The 23326-nt window shown below is 35.2% G+C and overlaps 1 protein-coding gene across 2 annotated transcripts in view; it reads right to left on the minus strand.

Annotated features, from left to right (window-relative positions):
* Positions 1 to 23326, minus strand: part of GRK5 (G protein-coupled receptor kinase 5) — a 170792-nt gene that overhangs the window by 9344 nt on the left and 138122 nt on the right. For both annotated transcript variants that reach the window (XM_026704861.2, XM_087932652.1), the window contains 3 exons: positions 21164 to 21201; positions 19060 to 19149; positions 17300 to 17508 (listed from right to left, as the gene is read on the minus strand). In XM_026704861.2, the coding sequence (XP_026560646.1) occupies positions 17300 to 17508; positions 19060 to 19149; positions 21164 to 21201 (337 nt within the window). The remainder of the gene's footprint in view (positions 1 to 17299; positions 17509 to 19059; positions 19150 to 21163; positions 21202 to 23326) is intronic.

Genomic DNA, 23326 nt, shown 5'->3' on the forward strand with positions numbered 1-23326 from the left:
TTATGGTTGAAGCTGAAGCATTCATTGACAGGTAGGACATTGCAATGTATGATTTTAGATCGGACCGAAGGCGGTGTAGTTCTAAGTTTTCTAGGTCTAGAATTTTGAGTCTGGTGGCATAGGGTATTCTGCAATGAGTAGAGGAATGGAGAACTCTTCCTGTAAAGTATTTCTGGACTTTCTCAACTGTGTTAATATCAGATATGTAATGTGGGTTCTAGACTGATGAGCTGTATTCGAGTATTGGTCTAGCAAATGTTTTGTATGCTGTAGTTAGTAGTGTAATATTACCAGAGAAAAAGCTACATAAGATTAGGTTAACAACTCTTAATGCCTTTTTGGCTATGTAGTTACAGTGGGCTCTAGCACTTAGGTCATTTGAGATGAGTACTTCAAGATCTTTGACAGAGTTTGGATCATCAACAAGGTCTTGACTATTTAGCTTGTATTTTATTTTCTGATTTTTTTCTGCCATTATGTAAGACAGAGCATTTATTTGTTGAGATTTGAAGTTGCCATTTGATTGACCATTCTGATACATAGTCAAGATCTTTTTGAAGGGTAGTAGTATTGCCTGTGGTGTTGAATAGCTTTACATCATCAGTGAAGAGAATGCAGTTGCTTTTAATATGATCACAGAGGTCATTTATGTAGAGTATGAAGAGAGTTGGCCCTAAAACACTACCTTAGAGGACACCACTGTTGATAGGTACAGAATTTGATAGATGCTCCCAATTTTGACCATTTGTTGTCTGTTTGACAGGAGTGCCTCTATCCAGTTATGCAGGTGTCCAGAGATACCGTAAGATTTTAGTTTTAGGAATAGTTTGTTGTGTACCACTGAATCAAAGGCTTTACAGAAGTCTATGTAGATTGCGTCTATTGCTTTGCCCTGATCGAGTTGTGTAGTCCATAGGTTTTTGCAGTGTAGGAGTTGCAGACTACATGATAGTTTTTTCCTAAAACCAAATTGTTTGTTAGAGAGTAGGTTGTTTGTTTCTAAGTGGAGGATGATGGATTGGTTAATAATTGATTCCATGACTTTATAGGTGACGCAGTATAAAGAGATTGGTCTGTAATTTTCAACTAGGCTGGGTTCTCCCTTTTTGAAGATGGGGATAACTGTAGCTTGTGACCATAGTTTTGGCAAGGAGTTGGTCCTGAAAGATTTTTCAAAGATAATGCTGAGAGGTTCGGCTATGGCAGTGGATAGCTTTTTTAAGAAGTAGGCACATATTCCATCCGGTCCAATAGATAGAGATGATTTTAGATTGCACAGTGCTTTTTCAACAATGTCTTCTGTTAAATCGATATGTATTAGATTATTGTAATTGTCTGTGGTTCGACGAGGAAATACTGGGCATGATTCATTGCTGTTTACAAATACTGAGCCAAAGAATGTGTTAAAGAGGTTGGCTTTAATAGTGTCGTTGTTGCAGTCTTTACCATTAGGCCCTTTCAGGGGTGGGATGGATCTTGAGGCTTTTAGTTTGTTGTTTATAAAATTGTAGAAAGTGCAGGTGGAATTGGTGTGTAGAAGGTTTTCCTTTTGTTTAATATGATATTTGGTGCATTCAGTCTTTATCTGGTGGCATAAGTTTTTGTATCAGCTTTTGAAGTTGGCAACGTGACCAGTTTTGTTTTTCTGCCAAAGTGATTTCTTTTTGGGTAAGCTTCTTTATTGTTTTGGGTAATTTGTTTTTTCTGGTTTTAGGAGTTGTTAATGGTACATATAGTCTGATGACTCTTTTGACTTCAAGTAAAAATATGTTGTAATGGTCTTCTACAGTATTGCATCCAGAGAATAGAAATTGCCAATCAAGGGATAAGAGATCGTTGTTTATAAGGTCATAGTTGCCTTTTTTGAAGTTATAATTGGGGATTCCGTCATTGTGATGATTTTTGTGTGGATGTATGTTGAGACAAAAGTCAATCATGTTGTGGTCACTGTTGGAAAAGGATTTTTTAATTTGTATTCCGTAAATTGAATTCAAACTATTGCAGAAGATGAGATCGAGGCAGTTGTTTAGTCTAGTGTTGTTGGTTACTAGTTGTTCTAGTTCCAGATTTGTTACTGCATTGTAGAAGGTTGCATGAGTGGGTTCAGTTGTACATTCGTTAAGAGTCCAGTTAATATGAGGTAGATTGAAGTCACCAAGAAAGATAAAAGCATGTGGGCAGGATGCTGCCCATGTTAGTAGTGTATTTAGCTTGTTTACATGTTCAATGTCATAATCAGAGGCTCTGTAACATAGTAAGAATCGAAATATGATATTTAAGGACAGTTCACAGACGATGGTCTCAGGAATAGCAAGCTCCTGGGTTACTTGGATGTTTTTTAGATGTAGGGACTTTTTATAGAAGATAGCAACACCACCTCCTCTATGGATTTCACGATCTGATCAGTAAACATGATAGTCTCTTACTGTGCTAATGGAATCAGGGAGAGATGTGTTGAGCCATGTTTCACAGAAAAATATAATGTCAAATTTAGCTGTATTTAGTAAGAGGATAAATTCAGATATTTTATTTACAAGGCTTCTTGCATTGAGTAGCTTTCATTTAAGGCCAGTTGTGGTTGCAATAGAGGTAGTTGGGGTGTGCATCCCTAGTTTTGAGTGATGTTGAATTGGATGGGATGGGGTTGGATGCAGAGTTGTGGGTTGTGTGACTTTCTTTTGATGCAATCAGCTCATTAGTCAATGTACAGGTCCTTTTCTCCATTGTCTAGATGGTTTTTGAGTTCTGTGTGGAGTTCATGCGAGTGGATTCTTTGCAGTATGGATAAGTCTGGTCTTGAGCGAAGTTTTTTGTGGTTGGGATTGGTTCTTGCAATAGCATTTATTGTATGTATGAATATGCATTTGCTGGACTCATTTTTGCATGCAACTCTACAAAATTTTGAGGCCACAGAGCCATCATTGTATTTGTACACATGGCCATCTCTGGTTATTTCAATGATATCTTCAGGAGACATGTTTGTTGTATTAGAGTTGCTTATGACATCACAAACGTTGGTGATGTCATCTGATTTGTTGGTGTCTTGAGACCAAATAAGATGGCATTTGGATTTTCTGTTCACGTTCCATGGTGTCTCTGATGAGTAAGGAGATATTATTTGTGGAATTATTTGAAGGGATAGTAATTGTTTGTGGCTGTGGTTTGGTGGTTATTTTTGGTTGTAGTTGTGATTGTAGTTGAGGTAGTGGTTGTGGTTGTTGTGGGAGTTGATTTTGAGATGATAGGTACTCACTTATCTGTGCTGTATTTTTTTTTCCAAGAGAAATTAGGCTTGCTTGTATAGTTGTTTCAAAATGTGTTGCTTAGCGTTCTTCTATTGAGCGAATGAGTGATTTTATGCTTTCAACTGTGTCAGGTAGGGTACTCAGTTTGTTTAGTTTAGGAGAACATGGTGGATATAGAAAAAAGAATGTATCTGAATTTTTAACCATATCAGCTAGGTTTTTGTTTGCATTTAAGCAGGTAGGGTGGGCTAGATTATCGCATGGCTGGCATTTGATGTAAATTTCGCTTTCATTGATGGTTTCAAGACATTTGAAACATGTGCAGGAGTCTGGGAGGTCATTGGTAGAGATATTTTTCTTTTGTTTTGGTCTGGAGTTTTTGGCTGGCATGGTCAATGGCAATAGTACAGTAATCAATTATAATAGCTAGTTAATGTGATAGGTAGACAGTTACTTAATGAATGTTGGTAATTAATAAATGTTAATTGATATGTTAGAGAACAAATCAAAAGTAAGGTTGCTTATTACTAAAAATCAATCAATCAATCAATCAATTGGTTATTCAAATCACTCTAATCAAATTTTGCCAAGCAACAAACAGCCTAATTTATTACAGTAATTACTAAACACATTGGTCAATTACATTTACTAAATCACTGATTTTACTAACAGATATTCAGTAATTACACTATATGCACTAAACATTTAATCATACTAAGCAAAAAACCCCAATAAATCAATTGATCATTTGATAAAAATTAATTATTTTAAAGAAATTGATTTTTTTGAGATAATGAAAGTAGTATGGAGTAGCATTGAGAGTTGGTAAGTAAAGAGTTAATGCTTTGCTTTGTTTTGCTTAGCTGTTGCTGATATTTGAGAATAAGTTTATAATCATTTATAAACTGGCAGGTGGTCTCTTTTCCTGGGCTGTTTGAAAACAGTCAATGAGCAAGGGTTTATACTTTCTTTCTTGTTTTGTAGATTGAGTTTTTGAGATAGTAAAGATGCAAAGATGTTGAAGAGGGGATCTCTGGCCCCTCACTGGGAGGCAACAGGAAACTTTTGTTTTCCCTTGATAAATGGGATTTCTGGCCTCCTGTTAGTATTATGTAGACTCAGATTTGTATTGAGCATTCATTCCTGGCTTCAATATACTTCTGCTTATATCACAGGAAATAAAATTGCTTCCAATCTTCACAGGAGTTCGATTATGACAATACTTCCCTACTTATTGAAAGTCCAAAGTTACTGTCCTTTTAAAGAGCAAGTCCGAATTTGCAATTTGGTGAAGAGGGAAGAGGGAAGGAGGGCCGACAGTGGGGAAGCAGTCTGTTTCACACCTGGCGTTGCCTGTGCCCGCTGGAGCTTCTCACGCTGCCTCTATTGCTGCCGCCATCTTATCTTATTATAACTTTTTTATAATGATAACTTGTACTTATCAAATTTTATTTGAGAATTCTGTGCTACTTCTGGCATTATTTTAATCAGAATTCTAACAAGCACCCCTCTAGGTAAACTGAACAAACTTATCCTGTGGTGGGTTTTTTTTTTTTTTTTTGCATCTAGTCTTGTTACCTTTCATTTTGTATAAGGGAACCATAGTGTGGTCTTCCACTTGTTAGACACAGATGCAATCTTTACACACGTGTTAAATAAATCACACTGTACTTTATTGGCAACCATACTCATATTTCTGCCATTACATCATCTATATTTGCTTTATTATTTCTTTTTTAGCATTTTGTTCTTGGACACGAACATTTATTTATTCCTTATTCATTTATTCATTTCCATACCAGCCTCTAAAATAGTCCTTCTAGCATTCTTCAATTTCATCATCTCTGCCCCCAATACTTCACTCATCTTTATTCATGTTCATCCATTAATGACTTAAGCCAAAATCAAACTTTGAAATATACAGATTTCTTTTAGGCAAATAATTCATGAAATCTTTATATTTTCAAGCATCTGAATAGCTCAATCACTTTTTCATTCACAATGTGTTCTAGCACAATGACTTTTCTCTAGACTTCCTTAATCAAGAAATTGAATTGAACTGAATATTTTATTGGCTAAGTATCATAAAGCACAAAGAAATTTTGAGGAAAATTGCACAAATTTGTGTAATTTTTCCTCAAATTTTTCCCCCAGACTCTTTCATTTTATTATCTTCATTTACTGGAGCTAAAATGCAACTATTAATTCTTACTTTAACATATCTGTTGGACTTATACTTACTGAATATATTTAATTATCTTATCAATGTTTAATAAAATAACTCCTATTACTTCTCTATCTTAACTCTAATTATCTGGCTTATTTATTTTATTTAGCTCTCATAATCCTATCTGCATAAGCCTAATTTCATATAGCCAATGACCTTCAAGAAATTCCAGTAGAGGGGAGATGGGAGGAGCTTGCGCCGTGACGATACGGTCTGCAATCGAGCTCCTCGATTGCAGCCGATATCTCCGTTATCAGCCGGTCCAAACGGACCCATGCTGTCCCGTAGAGACAGCTATCGTGAAGAGCGTACCCTGAGGACTCCGGGGATATCGCAAAATCCCTGGAAGACCCGGGTGAAGCTCTTCTTGCTGGCGGCGGAGAGGCAGCCCCCATGCTGCTGAAGTCGGGGCGGCTCCAGAAAGAACGGGTCTGAGAGAGAGTTTGTCGGTTGGGTGAGAAACTTTTTCTTTATTTAATTTTTTGAGTCTTGAAAGTTCGCTCTGATTATTAGAAGAAACCTGTGTGATTTTTTTTTTTTTGACAAAATCGACTAAGCGGCGTTTTTTTTAAGGGAGACGTCAAAGAGAGAATTCTATTTGTTTTTTTTTTCTTGGCTTCTGGACTTTATTGCTATTTACTGGATAACTGGACTGTTCCTTTTTATATTTATATGTTTTATTCTTCCTTTGGATTTTTCTTTTTTAGGCTAGAGGCTCCCTTTGTTTATTTTTATTTTTTATTCGCTTTTATAGGCTTGTGTATTGCTTGCGGCTTTTCTTTTTTTTTATGCTGTTCAGAGAGGAGGGGGAAAGTGAGAACTAAGAAACTTTGTAACACTGCCAACTAGAGGCTTGGAAATATTCTACTTGAACTGGGAAAAGACAAGAACTCTTCTCAAGGACATCTTCTGATAAGATAGAGGAAAGCGCTTGTAGAATATTATTACAGGTGTCTTTCTGGATATTTATGGCTTTGCTTTGAAGCTCGTGGGAAAGAGAAGGGAGTCATAATTAGAGCCTTGGACAATTAAATAGAGTGCAGTGTATTGATGTTTACTTTCTTTTTTTTAAATTCTTTTCTTTAGTTCCGCCACCCCCTCCACCAGCATCAAGGTTTTTATTTTTTTTTAAGTTTGATTTATTTTCAAAGGGAAGCCTCTGAATTTTATTTTTTATTTTTATTTTATTTTTTCTCCTTTTTATTTGGATTTCGCTTTTCTTTTTAATGTATATCAATGGACTATTTCTTTTTTCTTTCTTCAATTGAGATTTCTTTTTTTTTTTCCTGGATTAAGGTGGGGGATTTTGAAGAAATTTATTCTTCTTGTTTTTTGTTTTGTTTTTTCTCTCTTTTCTCTTTTCCTTCTTTTTGGCTTTGACCTTGTTTATTATTATTATTATTGGGTTTTTTTTTTTTTTTTTTTTTACTCTCCTTTGTGGATTATTATTTTTTCTTTTTAATTGGATTAAGGTCAGGAAGAATTTGAAGAATTTTTTTTCTTTCTGCTCTTTTCTTTTTTCTTTTTTAGGTTTTTCTTCTTTTTTCCCATTATTGATTCTTTTTTATTATTGGCCTTTTCATTTTGGATTATAATTGGCTACTTTTTTTTTTTTTCTTTTGGATTAAAATTTGAAAGAACTTGAAGAGCTGGAACCATTTAAAATGAGTAAGAAACTTATACCTTCGGGTGCCTCTGTGTCTACCTCTGCCTCTCCACCATCTGGACAGCGTTCAATCCAGACAATGTTAAAGCAAGATAAAGAAAAAGAACAAGAAAGAGTATCTTTCCAGATGATTATGCAAGGAATACAAGATCTTAAGGTAAAAATAGATACCATTGAACAAAGAACAGGGAGGATGGAGGAAAAAGTGGAAAGTATTCAACAGATGATGACAAAATATGAGGAGAGACTTCAAAAAGTCAAAGAAGGGGGCAAACGAAGAGAGGAGAAGATTGGAAATATCGATAATAGACTAACAGTGGTTGAACAAGAAAAAAGTGGGATGTTGAGGTGGGAGTTGGATAGATCAGAATTCTATCTTAGATTCCAAAACATAGAAGAAGAAAAAGGACAAGATTTGGCTGCGATAATGGTAGGAATCTTGGCGGACGCGTTGGAGATAACACAAGAGAAGATGATGGATGGAATAGATGAGATATATCGAGTTTTTACAAGATATGCGATGAGAAATAACCTGCCTAGAGAAGTTCATATTAGATTTACTAAAAAATCCATGAAGACACAAATATTACAAGTGGCAAGAGAGAAGATATTGAAATACAAAGGTAAAGAAATTTTGGTTTTAAAACAAATACCTAGAAGAGTGAGAGAGATGAGAAGAGAATATCGATTCTTGACCAAAATGTTATTGAAAAAGGAGGTGACTTACAGATGGCTGGTCCCAGAAGGATTGATGTTTACGTGGCAGGAACAGAGACATAGAATTGATTCAATTGAGAAAGCAGAACTGTTCTATGCAGAAGTTTTTGGAGAGAGAGAAGGAGAGGCAGAAAAGGAGGTTCCATTAACTGAATCCCAAGAGGAACAAATGGAGATTGGAAAAGAAGAAGGTGTAGTAGGGGGACAAGTGGATATTAAAGACCAGCGTGAATTAAGACCCACGAGAGTGGTTAAATCTAAATACAAAATATAATCATGGAAGAGAAAAAACTGATTACAATGAATATAAACGGACTGAATTCAGCTGCCAAGAGAAGGAAGATTTTCCATAAATTAAGGAAATTAAAATTTGATATAATTTGTCTACAAGAAGTACATATTAAAAAGCAACATGAACAATTGTTATTACAACCAAAATTAGGGAAATTGTTTACCTCTTTGACTCAATGTAAGAAAAGAGGGGTGGTCTTATATATTAAAGAGGCTATCCCAGCAAAACTGATTTATGCAGATGAAGATGGGAGAATGTTAATGGTGGAAATAATGGACAATAATAGAAAGATACTTTTGACTGCAATCTATGCCCCGAATGATAAACAGGAAGAATTTTATAAAAAATTACATATTAAGATGGCTGGATTGGACTATGTTAATATAATTATGATGGGAGACTTCAATGGAATCGTGGACAATAAACTTGATTATATTGCAACAACAGCAAAGTATAATAGAAAAACTCTTCCTAAATCTTTTTTTAAAATGACAGAGGAATTAACTTTAAAAGACATGTGGAGAGAAAGAAATACTAAACTTAAGCAATACACTTTCTACTCAAATAGACATTTATCATGGTCCAGACTTGATATGATTTGGATTTCAATAGACTTAATGTTTAGCGTTCAAGAAGTAAATATTGAAACAAGCACTTGGGCGGATCATAACCCATTGACAATTAAATGGAAAGGACAAAAAAAAAGATCGAGATGGACGTTAAATAATACTATTTTAAAGGAGAAAGAATTCACACAATGGATGGAGAAAGAATTGGCCTTTTTCTTTAAAGAAAACAGAAAAGAAGACACTTCAATACAGAATGTTTGGGATACAATGAAGGCTTATGCCAGAGGCTTGATAATAGACTATACAAGAAAAAAGAATATTAGGAAAAGGCAAGTTTTCAAAGCCTTGGAGGATGAATATAAAAGACTCGAAAAAGAACTGCAGAAAATGCCACAGAAAAAAGACGTTAAATTGAAACTGGATATAGCTAAACATAAAATGGATTTAATAGATAAAGAAGAACTGGCACAGAAAATTAGGAACGCTAAACAGAACTATTTTGAAGATGCAAATAAGCCAGGTAGATGGCTAGCATATAAGTTAAGAAAGGAGAAAGAGTCGAGGAAAATATTGCAGTTAATAGATGACCAAGGTAAAACTTGTCATGGCAGCAAAGAGAAAAAAGAAATTATCTATGACTTTTATAAACATTTGTATAAGAAAGAAGATATTGATGAGGAGAAAGTTAAACAATATTTGCAGAATGCAAATTTACCTAAGATTCCTAAAGAGACTGAAGAAATGCTAGGAAGTAATATAACAATGATGGAGTTAAGCCAAGCACTTAAGAAACAAAATAATGGAAAGGCACCAGGTCCAGATGGGTTTCCTGTAGAATTTTATAAAACCTTTCAAGAATCATTGTGTATTCCACTCTTAGAGGTTATGAATGAAGTCATGTTAAAAAAGATAACACCTAAAACATGGTCAGAGGCTTATATTACACTTATTCCAAAAGAGGAGGCGGATTTACTTCAAATTAAGAATTATAGACCGATTTCCTTATTAAATGCAGATTATAAAATCTTTGCTTCAATATTAGCGGAAAGACTTAAAAAGTATTTGAACAACTTCATCCACCCAGATCAAAATGGTTTTCTGCCAAAGCGACAAATTAGAGACAATATGAGAGTGATTCTGGACACCTTGGAATATTATGAGGCGCATCCTGAAAAGCAAATGGCTTTGATATTTTTAGATGCTCAAAAGGCATTTGATAATGTAAATTGGAGATTTATGTTACTTTTAATGGAACAGATGGGCTTTGCTAGAAGATTTATTCAAGCAATAGAAGCAATTTACAATGAACAAACAGCTAAGGTAATGATGGAGGGAGAATTTACAGATCCTATTAATATAAGAAAAGGCACAAGACAAGGTTGTCCTCTTTCTCCCTTGCTATTCGTATTGACTTTGGAAGTGTTGAATAGAAATATCAGAGAAGATAAAACTATAAAAGGAATGAAAATTAAAAAGGAAGAATTTAAACTACAAGCTTTTGCAGATGACCTAGTTTTTATCCTGGAAGATCCTATAGAAACAGCCCTGAAGCTGTTGGAAAAGATAGAGGCATATGGGGAGGTGGCCGGTCTGAAAATAAACAAAGATAAAACAAAGATTTTATCAAAGAATATGTTGCTGAGACAAAGGGAAGAACTGGCAGAACTGTTAAAAATTCAAGTTACAAATAAGGTTAAGTATTTGGGGATATATTTGACGTCGAGATGTAGTACATTAAAGGAGAACAATTATATTAAACTTAAACAACAGATAGCTCAAGATTTGAAAAAATGGGAAAACCTACAATTGTCATTAATAGGAAGGATTTCAACAATTAAGATGAACATTTTACCCAGAATCTTATTTTTGTTTCAAACAATACCAATTAGACTTGGAAAAGAATATTTTGAGGATTTAAATAAAATTGTTTTGAAGTATATATGGCAAGGCAAGAAAGCAAGGATAAAGTTAAAGCTTTTACAGGATGCTAGATTTAGAGGAGGGTTTGGCCTGCCTAATTGGGAGTTGTACTACCAAGCTGCAAATTTGATGTGGGTTAAAGAATGGATAACATTAAGGAAAACCAGATTGTTGACATTAGAAGGTCATGATTTGTTGTTGGGTTGGCATGCATTTTTATGGTATAAGGGAACTAAAACACAGGGGTATTTTAGAAGACATTATATATGGGAGTCTCTGTGGTTAAATTGGGAGAAGACAAAAAAACAATGTTATTTGAAAATTCCAGTTTGGTTATCGACGATAGAAGCGTTTTCTTACCCTATAATTTATAAAAAGGAACAAACAGTTAGCTATGGGGAATTATTAGATGAAAAGGGTGAACTTAAATCGATACAAAAATTAGAGGAACAAGGTATACAGATGAATTGGTTTTCATATTTGCAAATACATGCAAAGTATCATGAGGATTCCAAAACAGAGGGATTTTATGATAAACAAACTGATTTAGATAAGATTTTGATGGGTACTGATGAAAAGGTGATTAAAAAGTTATATGGTTACTTATTGGAAATTAAGCTGGAGGAAGAACAAGTTAAGGAAACTATGATTGCTTGGGGGAGGAATTTTGGATATGGGATTGATTTAGAGAAATGGCAGAATTTATGGTTGCAAAATTATAAAATGACAATATCTACAGCCTATAAAGAAAATTTGTATAAGATGTTTTACAGGTGGCATTTTCCCCCGACAAGTATAGCAAGAATGTTCAAGAATAAATCCGAAAAATGCTGGAAATGTCATCAGAAACCTGGCTCATACTACCATATGTGGTGGACCTGTGAGGATGCTAGAAAATATTGGACTAAAATCCACACATGGCTGGAAAAAATGACAAAGAAGCACATAGACTTGAAACCGGAGTATTTTTTATTGGGAATCTTACCAGATGCTTATAGTAAAGAGTTGAAATATTTGATTGTAAATGTATTGACTGCGGCTAGGATTGTATTTGCAAAGAATTGGAAAAATGAGAAAATTCCATTACAAGAAGAAGTTATAAAGAAAATATTGGAATGTGCTGAGATGAGTAGATTGACTTTTGAAATTAGAGAGCAAGAAGATAAACAATTTTATATAATTTGGGATCTTTTCTATCAATGGCTGAATGATGAAATACAAAAATAGAGTATTTGAAATGCTAGATAATAAGGAATAATATTGAATTTATTTTTCTTTTTTCATTTTTGGTATTGGATATTATACTTATATAATGGTATTCTTTTTCCTTTTTTTTTCTTTTATTTTAGGATAGAATTGGCACGATTATATGATTTGTTTTAGAATAAATTACTTAAAATATAGTTATCTCACAAAGGCATGATCGAATAAAAGCGTAGTCAAATTTCTTTTTTCTTTTTTTTTAATAATGATATGATGATTTATAAGTTTGTATTGACAATAAGAATTATTATATAAGGTAATTGTAATTGTGACTATGAAGTGAATGCACAAAACTGATGAACCAACCGACTCACTGTTTGTATATAAATATAGGGGAGCTGATGTTTTTATGTTTTGTCTGTCTGTTTGTATGTTAAAAAACAATAAAAACTTTTATAAAAAAAAAAAAAAGAAATTCCAGTAGACACTTTTCTTTGCATTACTCCAAACTGTTGGTAGAATGTGCTACAGATTTAAACATATACTGAGTTCCCTTATAATAGTTTCAAGCTTAAAAAGCAAGATTAATTTTTTGAATTTAACCACATTTTATCGAATTCTGTCGGATGAATTATTAAGAGTTTTTAAAGTTTTCCAACATTTTATCTCTTACTCCAGAGTTATTAAGAGCCTGAATAAACTGATGGTGAACATTTAAATAGACTGGGAGTAGATACAAGTCCCATCTCAATTGGAAAGGCTCACTAGATTACTAAGGGTTCATTCATCAATCAGCCTGTTACTTCATAGGGTTACTTTGATGGGGAAAATTCAAGGAAGGTGGTATCTATGAAGAGAAATAGTATCTTAAAAATCAACAAATTAATGAATGATAGATAGATTTACTTGTGAATGCTTGGGCAGGTGAATGCCAATTATTGTCTGCCATATATCTTTACCAATAACCACACATGAAGTTCTGGACACTACTAGATTTAGATTTACCAGATCCAGGCTGCAAATCTCTTGAAGCCCATTAGATGGCAGCAAAGAGACAGCATCTTCAAGAGCTTTGAGGCTTGGATCTGCAGAGCACAAAATTCCAGAGCTCCTTAAGGATTTGGATAGTGTGATGTGCAGCATATAAATTTAATATAACAGACACATCGATTTTTAAAGAGCAATACCATCTAGTATGACTGGGCATGTTTTGGTTGAAGTGTTCAAATCTCTGAATAGAATGCCTTCCATACATGCCTCTGTGCAATCTTGAGCAATAAATGTTGCTGCTTTTAAGAGTCATAGACATTTATTCACCTTTTTTTTGTCTGGCTTTTTTTCTGTTTGGCTGGCAAAAATATTAGGTGGTTTTAAGGAACCAGACAGAGATACAGCTTGTGGGAGGTCCAAAGTTTTTCCTAATAATTTTCAAAGTAGGCACTGCCCTGTGACAGAATCCAATTTATTAAAATCAGAAGATTAAACTCCATGCATAATTGTTAGCTGGGTATAAGTTCCATTGATCAACAAAGTGCTTCAACCTTCAATATGTATTAATACAGTGAGCTTAGGGAGATGATGTTCAGTTGGCTGAAGTGCAGTTTCAGCTTCTAAGTAGAAGTAGAAACCATTTTGCAAAAGAAAGGTTAGCACTTAAAAGGGTAATGTGAAGATAAAAATCATATCCAATACTCATGAATACAGGTAGTCCTCGACTTACAACAGCTTGTTTAGTGACCGTTCAAAGTTACAACTGGAAAAAGGGACTTATGGCCATTTTTCACACTAACAAACATTGCATCCTCCCCATAATCACCTGACCAAAATTCAGCTGCTTGGCAATTGGTTCATATTTATGACTGTTGCTGCGTCCCAAGATCAGGTGATTCCCCCTTTTGCGACCAGCAAAGTCAATGGGGAGGTCAGATTTACTTTACAAGCGGGTTACCAACTTATCAACTGTGGTGATTCACTGTGGCAAGAAAAATAGTAAAATGGGGCACAACTCACTTAACAAATGTCTCACTTAACAACAGAAATGCTGGGCTCAATTGTGGTTGTACATTGATTGTACATTGTACGGACTAACTGTAGTAGAATTTGAAAACCTCATTATTACCTCACTCATTTGGCAGCTACAGTTACATATAAAATTATTCTAGCATTCAACAAATATCATCATTAATCCTGTAGCTGCATTACATTATATTATTCTGCTCTCTCTCTCTCTCTCTCTCTCTATATATATATATATATGGCATTCAGCTTTGTTCGGGTATTTTCCCACGTCATTGTAGTTGTGCTTTTAAAGTTGTAGCAATGTTTCGGCAGAATCTCATCTGCCATCATGTATATCATATATCATATACATATATTTGGCAGAATAATATAATGTACACACACACACACTATTTTAGTGGTTTCTTATTTCAGTCTTCTTTCTTATTACTTGATTGGGAGGGGAATGCTAAGGGAATTTCACTGACGAATATTAAAAGCTAAGGTAGGTCAATGATTATGGGCTAGTAATGTCAAGCTTCATTCAGTAACAAAAATAAACTAAGGAAGATGATTGAAGTCAACTGGACTCTATTGTCAGTAAACATATGTGGTTAGAGACTGTTAACTTCATTGATTATAAAAATGATGAGGAAAACAGATTTAAAGATTTTTTTCCAGAGGATATTCACCCTTTGTCCATTAGAGGGCAGCAATAGAAAAGTTAACAATTTCATAAGCATGAAATATTTGTATAACCTTGCAATTTAGAAATAATTAAAATAATGAATTTCTGTAATTAGGACCCAGCAACACATGTAATAGAAGGTTAACTGCAGTTGGTAACCTTCAATTGCTTAACCAGATTGTTTTTATAAGCATTCTTCAGTTTGAAGGAACAGAAGCAGGTAGATGCATTCACGCTCCAGCCAAGATTTGGCAAGTGATTCTGGAAAATTCTCCAGCTAAAATGTTCCCAAGGCTGGACAGATCTAAATGAAAAGGGAACACTAATTACAGTATCCCCGGCACAGCATATTACTGAAGCATTTAGTTTACAAACATCGTTTACTGACGTTAGGAAACATCACAGGAATTCTTCAACAGTGACCCTTGTTTCTAGAGCTTGGATCTGGTTGTGCTTGGATCCAACTGTGAATGTCTTCAGTACTTAAAAGCGGGCATGGGTGGATGACACACAGCAAATGGAACAAACCTCTAAGATTTTCCTGCATGTGTCAGGGTTGGCATCAAGGCATCCACAGTTTCAAGCCATGGTCATTTCAGAGGGTGCTGCTGAACTGTGTTTTACTGGAACACAACACCATTCTGAATACGGTAGCACAGGAAATTTATGTTTCTGAACTGGATGGTAGTAAGATTCAAAAAAGCCTAGGAAACTCCTTTGATTCAGTTTCTTTTTTTCCAGCATGCTCTTTACCGGTCTAAAAAATGAAGCCTTTCATTGATGAAATTAGTGGAGAGGGCCCTGTGGAGAGATCCCTTTTAATTTATTTCATTTTTATCCCTACCTTTCAAGGAGATCACAGCCTCCTTGCACTTTAACCAGAGGTGGTATTCAGCAGGTTCTGACCAGTTCTGGAGAACCAGTAGCAGAATTTTTGAGTAGTTCGGAGAACCGGCAAATACTACCTCTGACTGGAGATTTTACAGTATCCTTCCCCTGCCATGCCCACCAAGCCACGCTCACAGATCCGGTAGTAAAATAAATTGAATCCCACCACTGACTTTAACACTGCAGCAGCCTTGCGAGCTATGCAGTTCATTATGGAGATCCATCTGGGTCTCCACAGGCTGAGTCCAAAATTGTACTTGATACTCTACACAGGTACTCAAGAATTCCACCGCATGATAACTAAGTTAAATGTTGATCAGGATGAAATCTAATTTTGAAATAAAAATTTCCTCTCAGCAAACTTAAAAAAAGATTTTAAAAAACCACATTATAGAGTGACAGTGAACTCCTAAGAACAAGTAATGAGTCACGTTGGACTTATAACATAGCAACTCACAAGAGAAGGTTTTGTAACCAGAAAAGCGTGGATGTAAAATATCCGCCTACTGGACTACACTATGCAACTGGCTTAAGGCATGAAAAAATGGTAGATTATAATTTCCCACAACTTCTGAAATAAGGGCAAGGCAAACTGTATCTTTCAGAAAAGAGATTTGTGGTGCTAACTATAACCTCAGAATGTATATACCTGAGTAGGACAGGAATTCTGTTTTCCCTGGACAAACTGTAGCTTGGAATTATAATTTCTGTGTTAGAATTTTGTATATCCAAAATCTGATATCTGACACAACTTAACCCCAAGACCAGGATTTGCTTTCAATGGCTTTTTGTCCTCTCAGCAGTGGTTCCTATTCAACCTACTCCTGAGTACTTCCAAGATAATCTATCCAAGATCAATACACTTTTGCCTGGTTCTACTTCCCCACTTTCAACTTCTCCACGATGGATGTCGTGCTGTGCCTGGTCTTCTATATTCTAGTACTCAGCCCAGTCTTCCAACATTAAATTTTCTTCTTCACCAAGAATTGATGCCGAGCATGGGTTGCATTCAGAGTGTGCAGGTTCACTCCAGAATCCAATATGACAATCTACTTTAGTTCAGGTTTATCACAGCAACTGACCAATGTTTTATGCCCCAAGAAAGGAACCTATTGAAAGCTATCCTTGGTGACCCTAGTCAAGAATGCCACAAGCCTGGTAAGTGGTGCTCAGAAGTTATCTAGGACTGTGGCTACACAAAGATCTGTCAAAGGAGAGTCCTAGCAAATGGATCCCAAGGAATGTAGGCTGCTTGCTTTGGGTCGGGACAAATATCGCCTCCATCATGACCTCGCATTCTGATCATGCCTAGTGTAATGGTTTAATCTTTTTTAGGAAAAAAGTTCAAAACAGTTCAATCCTGACATATTCAAATAATGGTGGAAATACTGCTTAGCAGTAATCCTGAATTTGAGAAAACACTGTAGATAGCACTGAGCTAGATCAGCAGTCTGACTTAGTGTAACTTCAATAATTTAGAACTCACGAAGGCAAGGAAGTAGATGTAGTGGGAACCATTCCAAAATGCACATCTTACCGAAGGAGAAACACATCTCATGGAAAGGAAAATAAAAGTTGTTGTCAGCTTTCATTATATTAAAGAATAAAACACTGGGAAAGAAGCTTGTGAAAACTAAGGCTATTTCTAAAAGGCAGCAAAATTTAAGATTTACTAGGGCCATGATCAGCAAAGGATCTACTACCTCAATAGTGTCACTTGACATGCAGTAGACTTCAGATTTTATAATTCCTGCTCAAGGGCTATGGAGGTTAAAGATCAATACATCTGTATGGCCCAGGCTTCAAAAAGCTTTTCCACAGTCATCTTAATCATTATCTCATCATTATCTGATCATTACAATCTATTGATTGACTTTCACACTTACCATTTTGCAGATAGACTTTGCCTCTTCAGAGAATTTATGGGAATACACCTCTTCCATCTCCAAGACTCTCCTGTCTACTTCTTCCCGCTTCACCTTCTCTTTCCTTCCTCGAAAGGGTGACTGCCCTGCAATCATTTCATAGATTAAGCAGCCTAATCCCCAGTAATCAGGGCTAAGGGTATATCGTTGATTATTCAAGACTTCTGGAGCTGGGAAAAAGAAAGGAGACAATGGAAAAAACGTTCTCTATGTCCATATTGACGTCAGCATAACTATCGAGGCAAGAATGAAATAAGAGATTCCATTTAGTCTGGCCAAGGATCAGTTTGATACTATGACGGAAGCTCAGTGGAAATTGTTTCACAGATAATTATAATAATAAAATTAAGCCATTTATGTTGGTTCACTTCCGTATAGTTGGAAACCATTGTTCTCCATGATAGTTCAAATACATATTTCCAGAATTTAAATAGGAATGGAGACCACCGTTCACCCTGTGATAATCTATATTGTGCAATATACAAAGATACTCATCAGGTGGTAATCTGAATCATTCCAACTACTTTACTTTGCCCCTTCAGAAAATACCAAAATGAATTTTTTCAAGGATCTGCAAAGGATAATATGGGTACCACATAAGCTTAACCCTAGCAACAGTCTATATGTAATTAGTTTTTTTTAATCACACACGTCACATTACTATATGTGGTATGAAATTAGTTTTCTTCCACACTGGAATCTGGTACAAGCCACAATGATTTCACAGATGCCACTATGTTATTATGTGAATGATGTAAATTTAACTAGTTTGTTTAAATCATATCATGTCCTCAAGTGATCATGACAATTTTGTGTTGCCCACCTTGTAATGGCATCCCCAGTGTTTGGTAGTGTAGTGGGAGGGGGCTTCAGGGACTATAAAAAAAGAGTGCTAAGAGTGCACAAAACCCAGGAAACAATCTCAATTGCCCATCTTTGATCTAAGTTGAAATCTTAGTGCCATTTATTTGCAATAATCTCATTTCCATCTTTCTCTTTTAAAGTACTCTGAAGCATGAGGTTTAATATTTACTAAGATTTATAAATAAATAATACATGCCAGCAAATCAATGGACCCTATTTCACATGTCATTCACCTTAGAGAAATTAATTAAAACTATCAAGAATGAAAAAAAACTACTTAAAATTTTTCACAATTCCTATATTAAATGTTTTCCTCTGCAGTCAATTACAATACGGACTTTGGTACAAAGCATACACTGACAACTATAGCTATTGGAGGGTGAGGAATTAAGCCATGAAAGTATCTAGGACACAATTTTAAAACAACGGGGCTGCTGACACTGATAGCTCAGAAACTCTAAATGCTGGATAATATTCAAATGGTTCATTAGATGAGTGCTATCTTTTCTTCCAAAGGCCATTCATGGATGCCATGTTTACTGACAATCCTACACAATTCCTTATTTCATGCATTGTTCTTATTAAATAAATATATTTTTAACTTTTAACAGTGTTGAGTGTCACATAAACCCAATTTGGGAGATGCTGCCTTTGCACTCAAGCAATTAGGAGAGAACGTACAGAGAACTGTGTCTTGATCAAGTGATCCTTCATATCAGAGATTTAGCCATCTGTTCAGTCACGCTGAATTGTGACTGCTTATCATGCATGAACAGCATTTGTTTTTGCTTTTACATTGCAGAGTTGAAATAATAGTCTTCAAAATTGAAAACAACAGACTATTTCAGACCACTCACCCATATAACCAACTGTTCCTACTCGTCCACGGATGGAGTCACCCTCAGGAATTTTAACAGCTAAACCCAAATCAGATATTCTGATGTGGCCTAAAGTGGAGGTGAAATTTTGTTTAGCATAGGCATGAATCTGTATAAAACAATCATTTTGCTATTAAATACATTATCAAAACAAATATAACCATTGCAGGAAGAAAAATAATACCAGTTCTTTGGAGAAACTCATCTGAAAAATTGATCAAGGAAACTGCCTGATACTAGGGCAGGCCAAATGTTCCTCTGCTTTCAGATAAAAGTACAAGCCTGAACATGAGATCATCTTAGACAGCAGGGAGAATTTGAATAATATTAATCTTGATATGCACTAAACACATTAATGTTAATATTGACTATGCACTAAATATTTAAAAAACACCTTTTAATGTGTTTAATTTCTTTAAAATCCCCTTGAAAGGATGCTACGCCAGAGAATTCCATCCAGAAAAGAAAAACTTGGTTGAAAAATAAAATTGCATTGGAAGTGCAATCAAGATTTTATGTTATTTTATTCCTTTCAATGAGAGGGGGAAAAGCCTTGGAATCCTAGGTGGGGTTGATAGGAATCATTTAATGTAATTCCTTGCTTGGTGAAAGGAATCCAAGCATATTTAAAATATGGTTGCACATATTGCTTGGCTGTCAAACCTTTAGGGACTATTTCCTAAGAATCCACTACAATTTGCCTTCCTGTAATATAAGATTACTGCCCCAAAGAGCACACCAACTAACCAATTCAAATTACAATGAACATTTTCATTACGTTTTTATGCTTGCCCCTTCTAAGATTGCCATTCTCCACAACAAAAAATGATAAGCAATTAAATATTTTGGCCAAGTGCTATTTCATCAGATTGTTTTCCACTTTGGCTGTTTTGTTGACTTGGACTAACAGATTTTCCAGGCCTCGTACCTTACCTGTTCCTGCAGAGATGGGCAACTTTTCGATGGCTACAGGCTGTATTTAAGTAAATTTGGCTACTTTGGAAGGGACAAAATCCAAAGCTAGAGTGATATGTCACACACATGGGCAGGGATGGGATTATACCATTTTTTCCACCTGGCTTTCAAAAAAGAAAACTTGAAAAAGGTGGATTTTTGGTTTTTGAAAGTACATTATGGCTAGTAACATGGAAGTATGTTTACATTACCAGCTTCTTGTACACCTGTCTCAAAATCAGAGGAGGCTATCCCACCAATTTTCAGCAATCACAGTCAGAGAAAGCTGTGGGGCCATGATGGGTGGGGAGGGAAAAATGTTCAGATCTGTTGGTTATATATTCACCCGTGTTTTACAGGTCTCTTAACGGGGGATTAGACTAGGAGTCTTGCACTTCTCCACTAAGATCAGATCACTCCTGTGACAAGGAGAATTTTTCCTTGCATGAAGGACTAACAGAGTGATACTATTTATGAGTTTCAAACTAGCTGTAATTCAGATAAAGTCTATATATTTTTCCGTTCATGTCTCTATTCAGAAAGTTGCTGAGCTGATGGATTAATCTGTACGGATATAAATAGAACAAATAATTCAATGTAATTGAGTTGGGGATGGGTGTTAACTCTGAGGAGCATTTGAAATTAAAAAAATAGTCAGGCAACCCATATTTCATCCTTGAATTTCAGCATAAAAAGTATAATACCTCTATATTATTTCTCATTGTTTAGACTGGTAATAATATTGATTGGTCAAAGGCACGATTCCCGTTGTTTACCCAGGTAGCAATGTTTGTTACAGGCATAAGGCCAGAAGTACAAAGCCCATCTTCAGAGAAATGATACACACAATGGTCACCCTCATTGTTGGATAGCAGAAAATACAACCTTTGTATAAACTTTTCTTAACATTGTTACTATTAACCAAAGATGCTCTTCTTTTCATAAGGTATCTCTCCTTTTTTTTTACTTTTGGCAAAAGTGCCATTCTTTTCTCTATCCAAAGTTAAATGTTGTTTATTGCTTAGCCTCTTATCCACTGCAGAGAATGATTTGGCTGTGTACAGACAGCTATATATATAAGCCATTTTACTGTAGACAAAAATGTTTTACCTAAAGCTGTCAGACTTACCATAATCATCTAACAGGATATTTTCTGGCTTCAAATCTCTGGGGACAAAAAAAAAACCACTGCTGTTATTTCTGTAGAAATTGCTTTGATAAAATGGAAATTACAAGTACATTCCAACCATTTAGGCAGTAGGGTGTCAGTTTACTCAGCAAAAGAATTCAGAAAGTCAATTAAAAACATGGTTTTGCAGCAACATGAAAATTACAGTCTACCACAATCTTGAGCCATTCACTTTAGCTGGATGTGACCAATGAGGACATCATGCAGAGTACCGTATTTTTCAGAGTATAAGATGCTCTCCCCCCCCAAAAAAAGTGGGTGGAAATATCTGCATCTTATACAGCGAATATTGCGGTAGTGGCAGAGGGAGATTGGTGCGGCACTGATCAGCTGTTCTAGAATAGGCCGTGGCGGTTGTGAATGGGTGGTGGTGAATGGGCCACAGCTGAGCAAACCGGCTGTGGCAAACGGGCCAGATGAATACCGGATGGATGCTGGGAGGCAGAGGCAGATTTTTTTTTTACTTCTTTTCCTCCCCAAAAGCTAGGTGTGTCTTATACTCTAGGGCATCTTATACTCTGAAAAATATGGTATTTTGTATGTGTTCTTTAGCTAGCCATTATGGCAGCTATCAGAACAGCATTTCTCAACCTTAGCAAATTTAAGATATCTGGCTAGAGGAATTCTGGGAGTTAAAGTTGCCAAGGCTGAGTTACAGAGTTTGATTTGTCTATAAACTATATGAAAAACATGTCTCAATTTCTATGCAACTGAGAATTTGCAATGGAAACTATTAGCTATTTCTGTTTCAGAAATATAGGATGATTGAAGGAAAGGAGCTAGCTTACTCTTTCTCTGTCCATCATGAATGAATTCAGATACAAGTTATAGTCTGTTAAAAAAAGATTGCACAGATATGGTATGCCTTCTGCAAGATTCTAAACTGATGTAATAGATCTGTTTTAAAAGGTCTAGTGAATGGGTAGATATTCAAACAGCACAGACATTATGTTTTGTGGAGTTGCAAATATTTCTTCCTTTCTTCAGAATCCAATGCCTGAAAATGACCACTCTAGTATTAAATATCTACAGCCAATGTGGGAGAAAGCAATAGATTAAGACCTCTAAGGCTTCAAGGAAGTATTTAAAATTAGGATGAAAATGTATGTTGAGAATAGCCTTCTACCACATTAATCCAACACGTGCCTTTGTGTTAAACACCAAGAATAAGCCTTTGGTGGTATTTAAAATAAAGCCATCCATTTTACATCCTCATTCCCTTCACATATTTTCTCAGTGTTATTTGTTTAAAAAGGAGGCTTGTTAGCACTGGTTTATCTTGTGAAGTTTATCTTGTGAGGTCAATAGGAATTTAAACTAACAAAAAGAAGAGAACCAAAATATTCTTAGCTCATGTGTCTTTGCTTATAATAACAAATAGCGCACATAATATATTCTGAACAGATAAAAGTTCCCCAGTGATTAATAAGAGGAAAAATAATTAAGTTTGTTTCCAAGTAGTGACAAAGCTTAAATAATTACTGAGAACAATCTAAAATAATGAAAAGGAGAGTTTCAAGACCCTTCCTATCACAAATTCATCTGATGGGCAACTTGAATTATATTCTAAGCAATTCTTGTGTCATAATCTTAGAACAATAATATAATTTTTGTATGTTAGGGATATAATTTGTGAAGGTGTACTATCTTACTTAACACTCACTTGCATTATTTTATTTAAGTAAATTGCTTCCTGTGAGGTAGTGAGGTAGTAAAATCACCTTGTCTGTTCAGATATAAATACATATAAATCAGTATTTCCAAAGATGTTACTATTAAAAAAACAACAGCAACATAGCACAGTGGTTTTTAGCAATTCTTGCATTAGGGTAAGCTAATGAATGCCATAAACTTTCTCTTGTAAATGAATAATTACTCTCATACTCAGTTATTCTTATGAAAAAGCGAAATAATTTGTCCCTTAATTTCAAGCAGAGTTATTAGATCTTTGACTCTTTATTTTATTTATCTTTAAAAGACACTATAACAGATAGGTTCCTCATCAAAATGGTATTTAGTCCTTGGGCTCAATATTCAGGCATTGGAAATCACATGGAGATAGAAAGAACTGTGAAGAATAAAGCAGAGAGAATTTTGCAGAAG

Source organism: Pseudonaja textilis, chromosome 4, assembly GCF_049901715.1.
Source record: "Pseudonaja textilis isolate UNSWEBS1 chromosome 4, rPseTex1.2, whole genome shotgun sequence".
Classification (NCBI taxonomy): domain Eukaryota; kingdom Metazoa; phylum Chordata; class Lepidosauria; order Squamata; family Elapidae; genus Pseudonaja; species Pseudonaja textilis.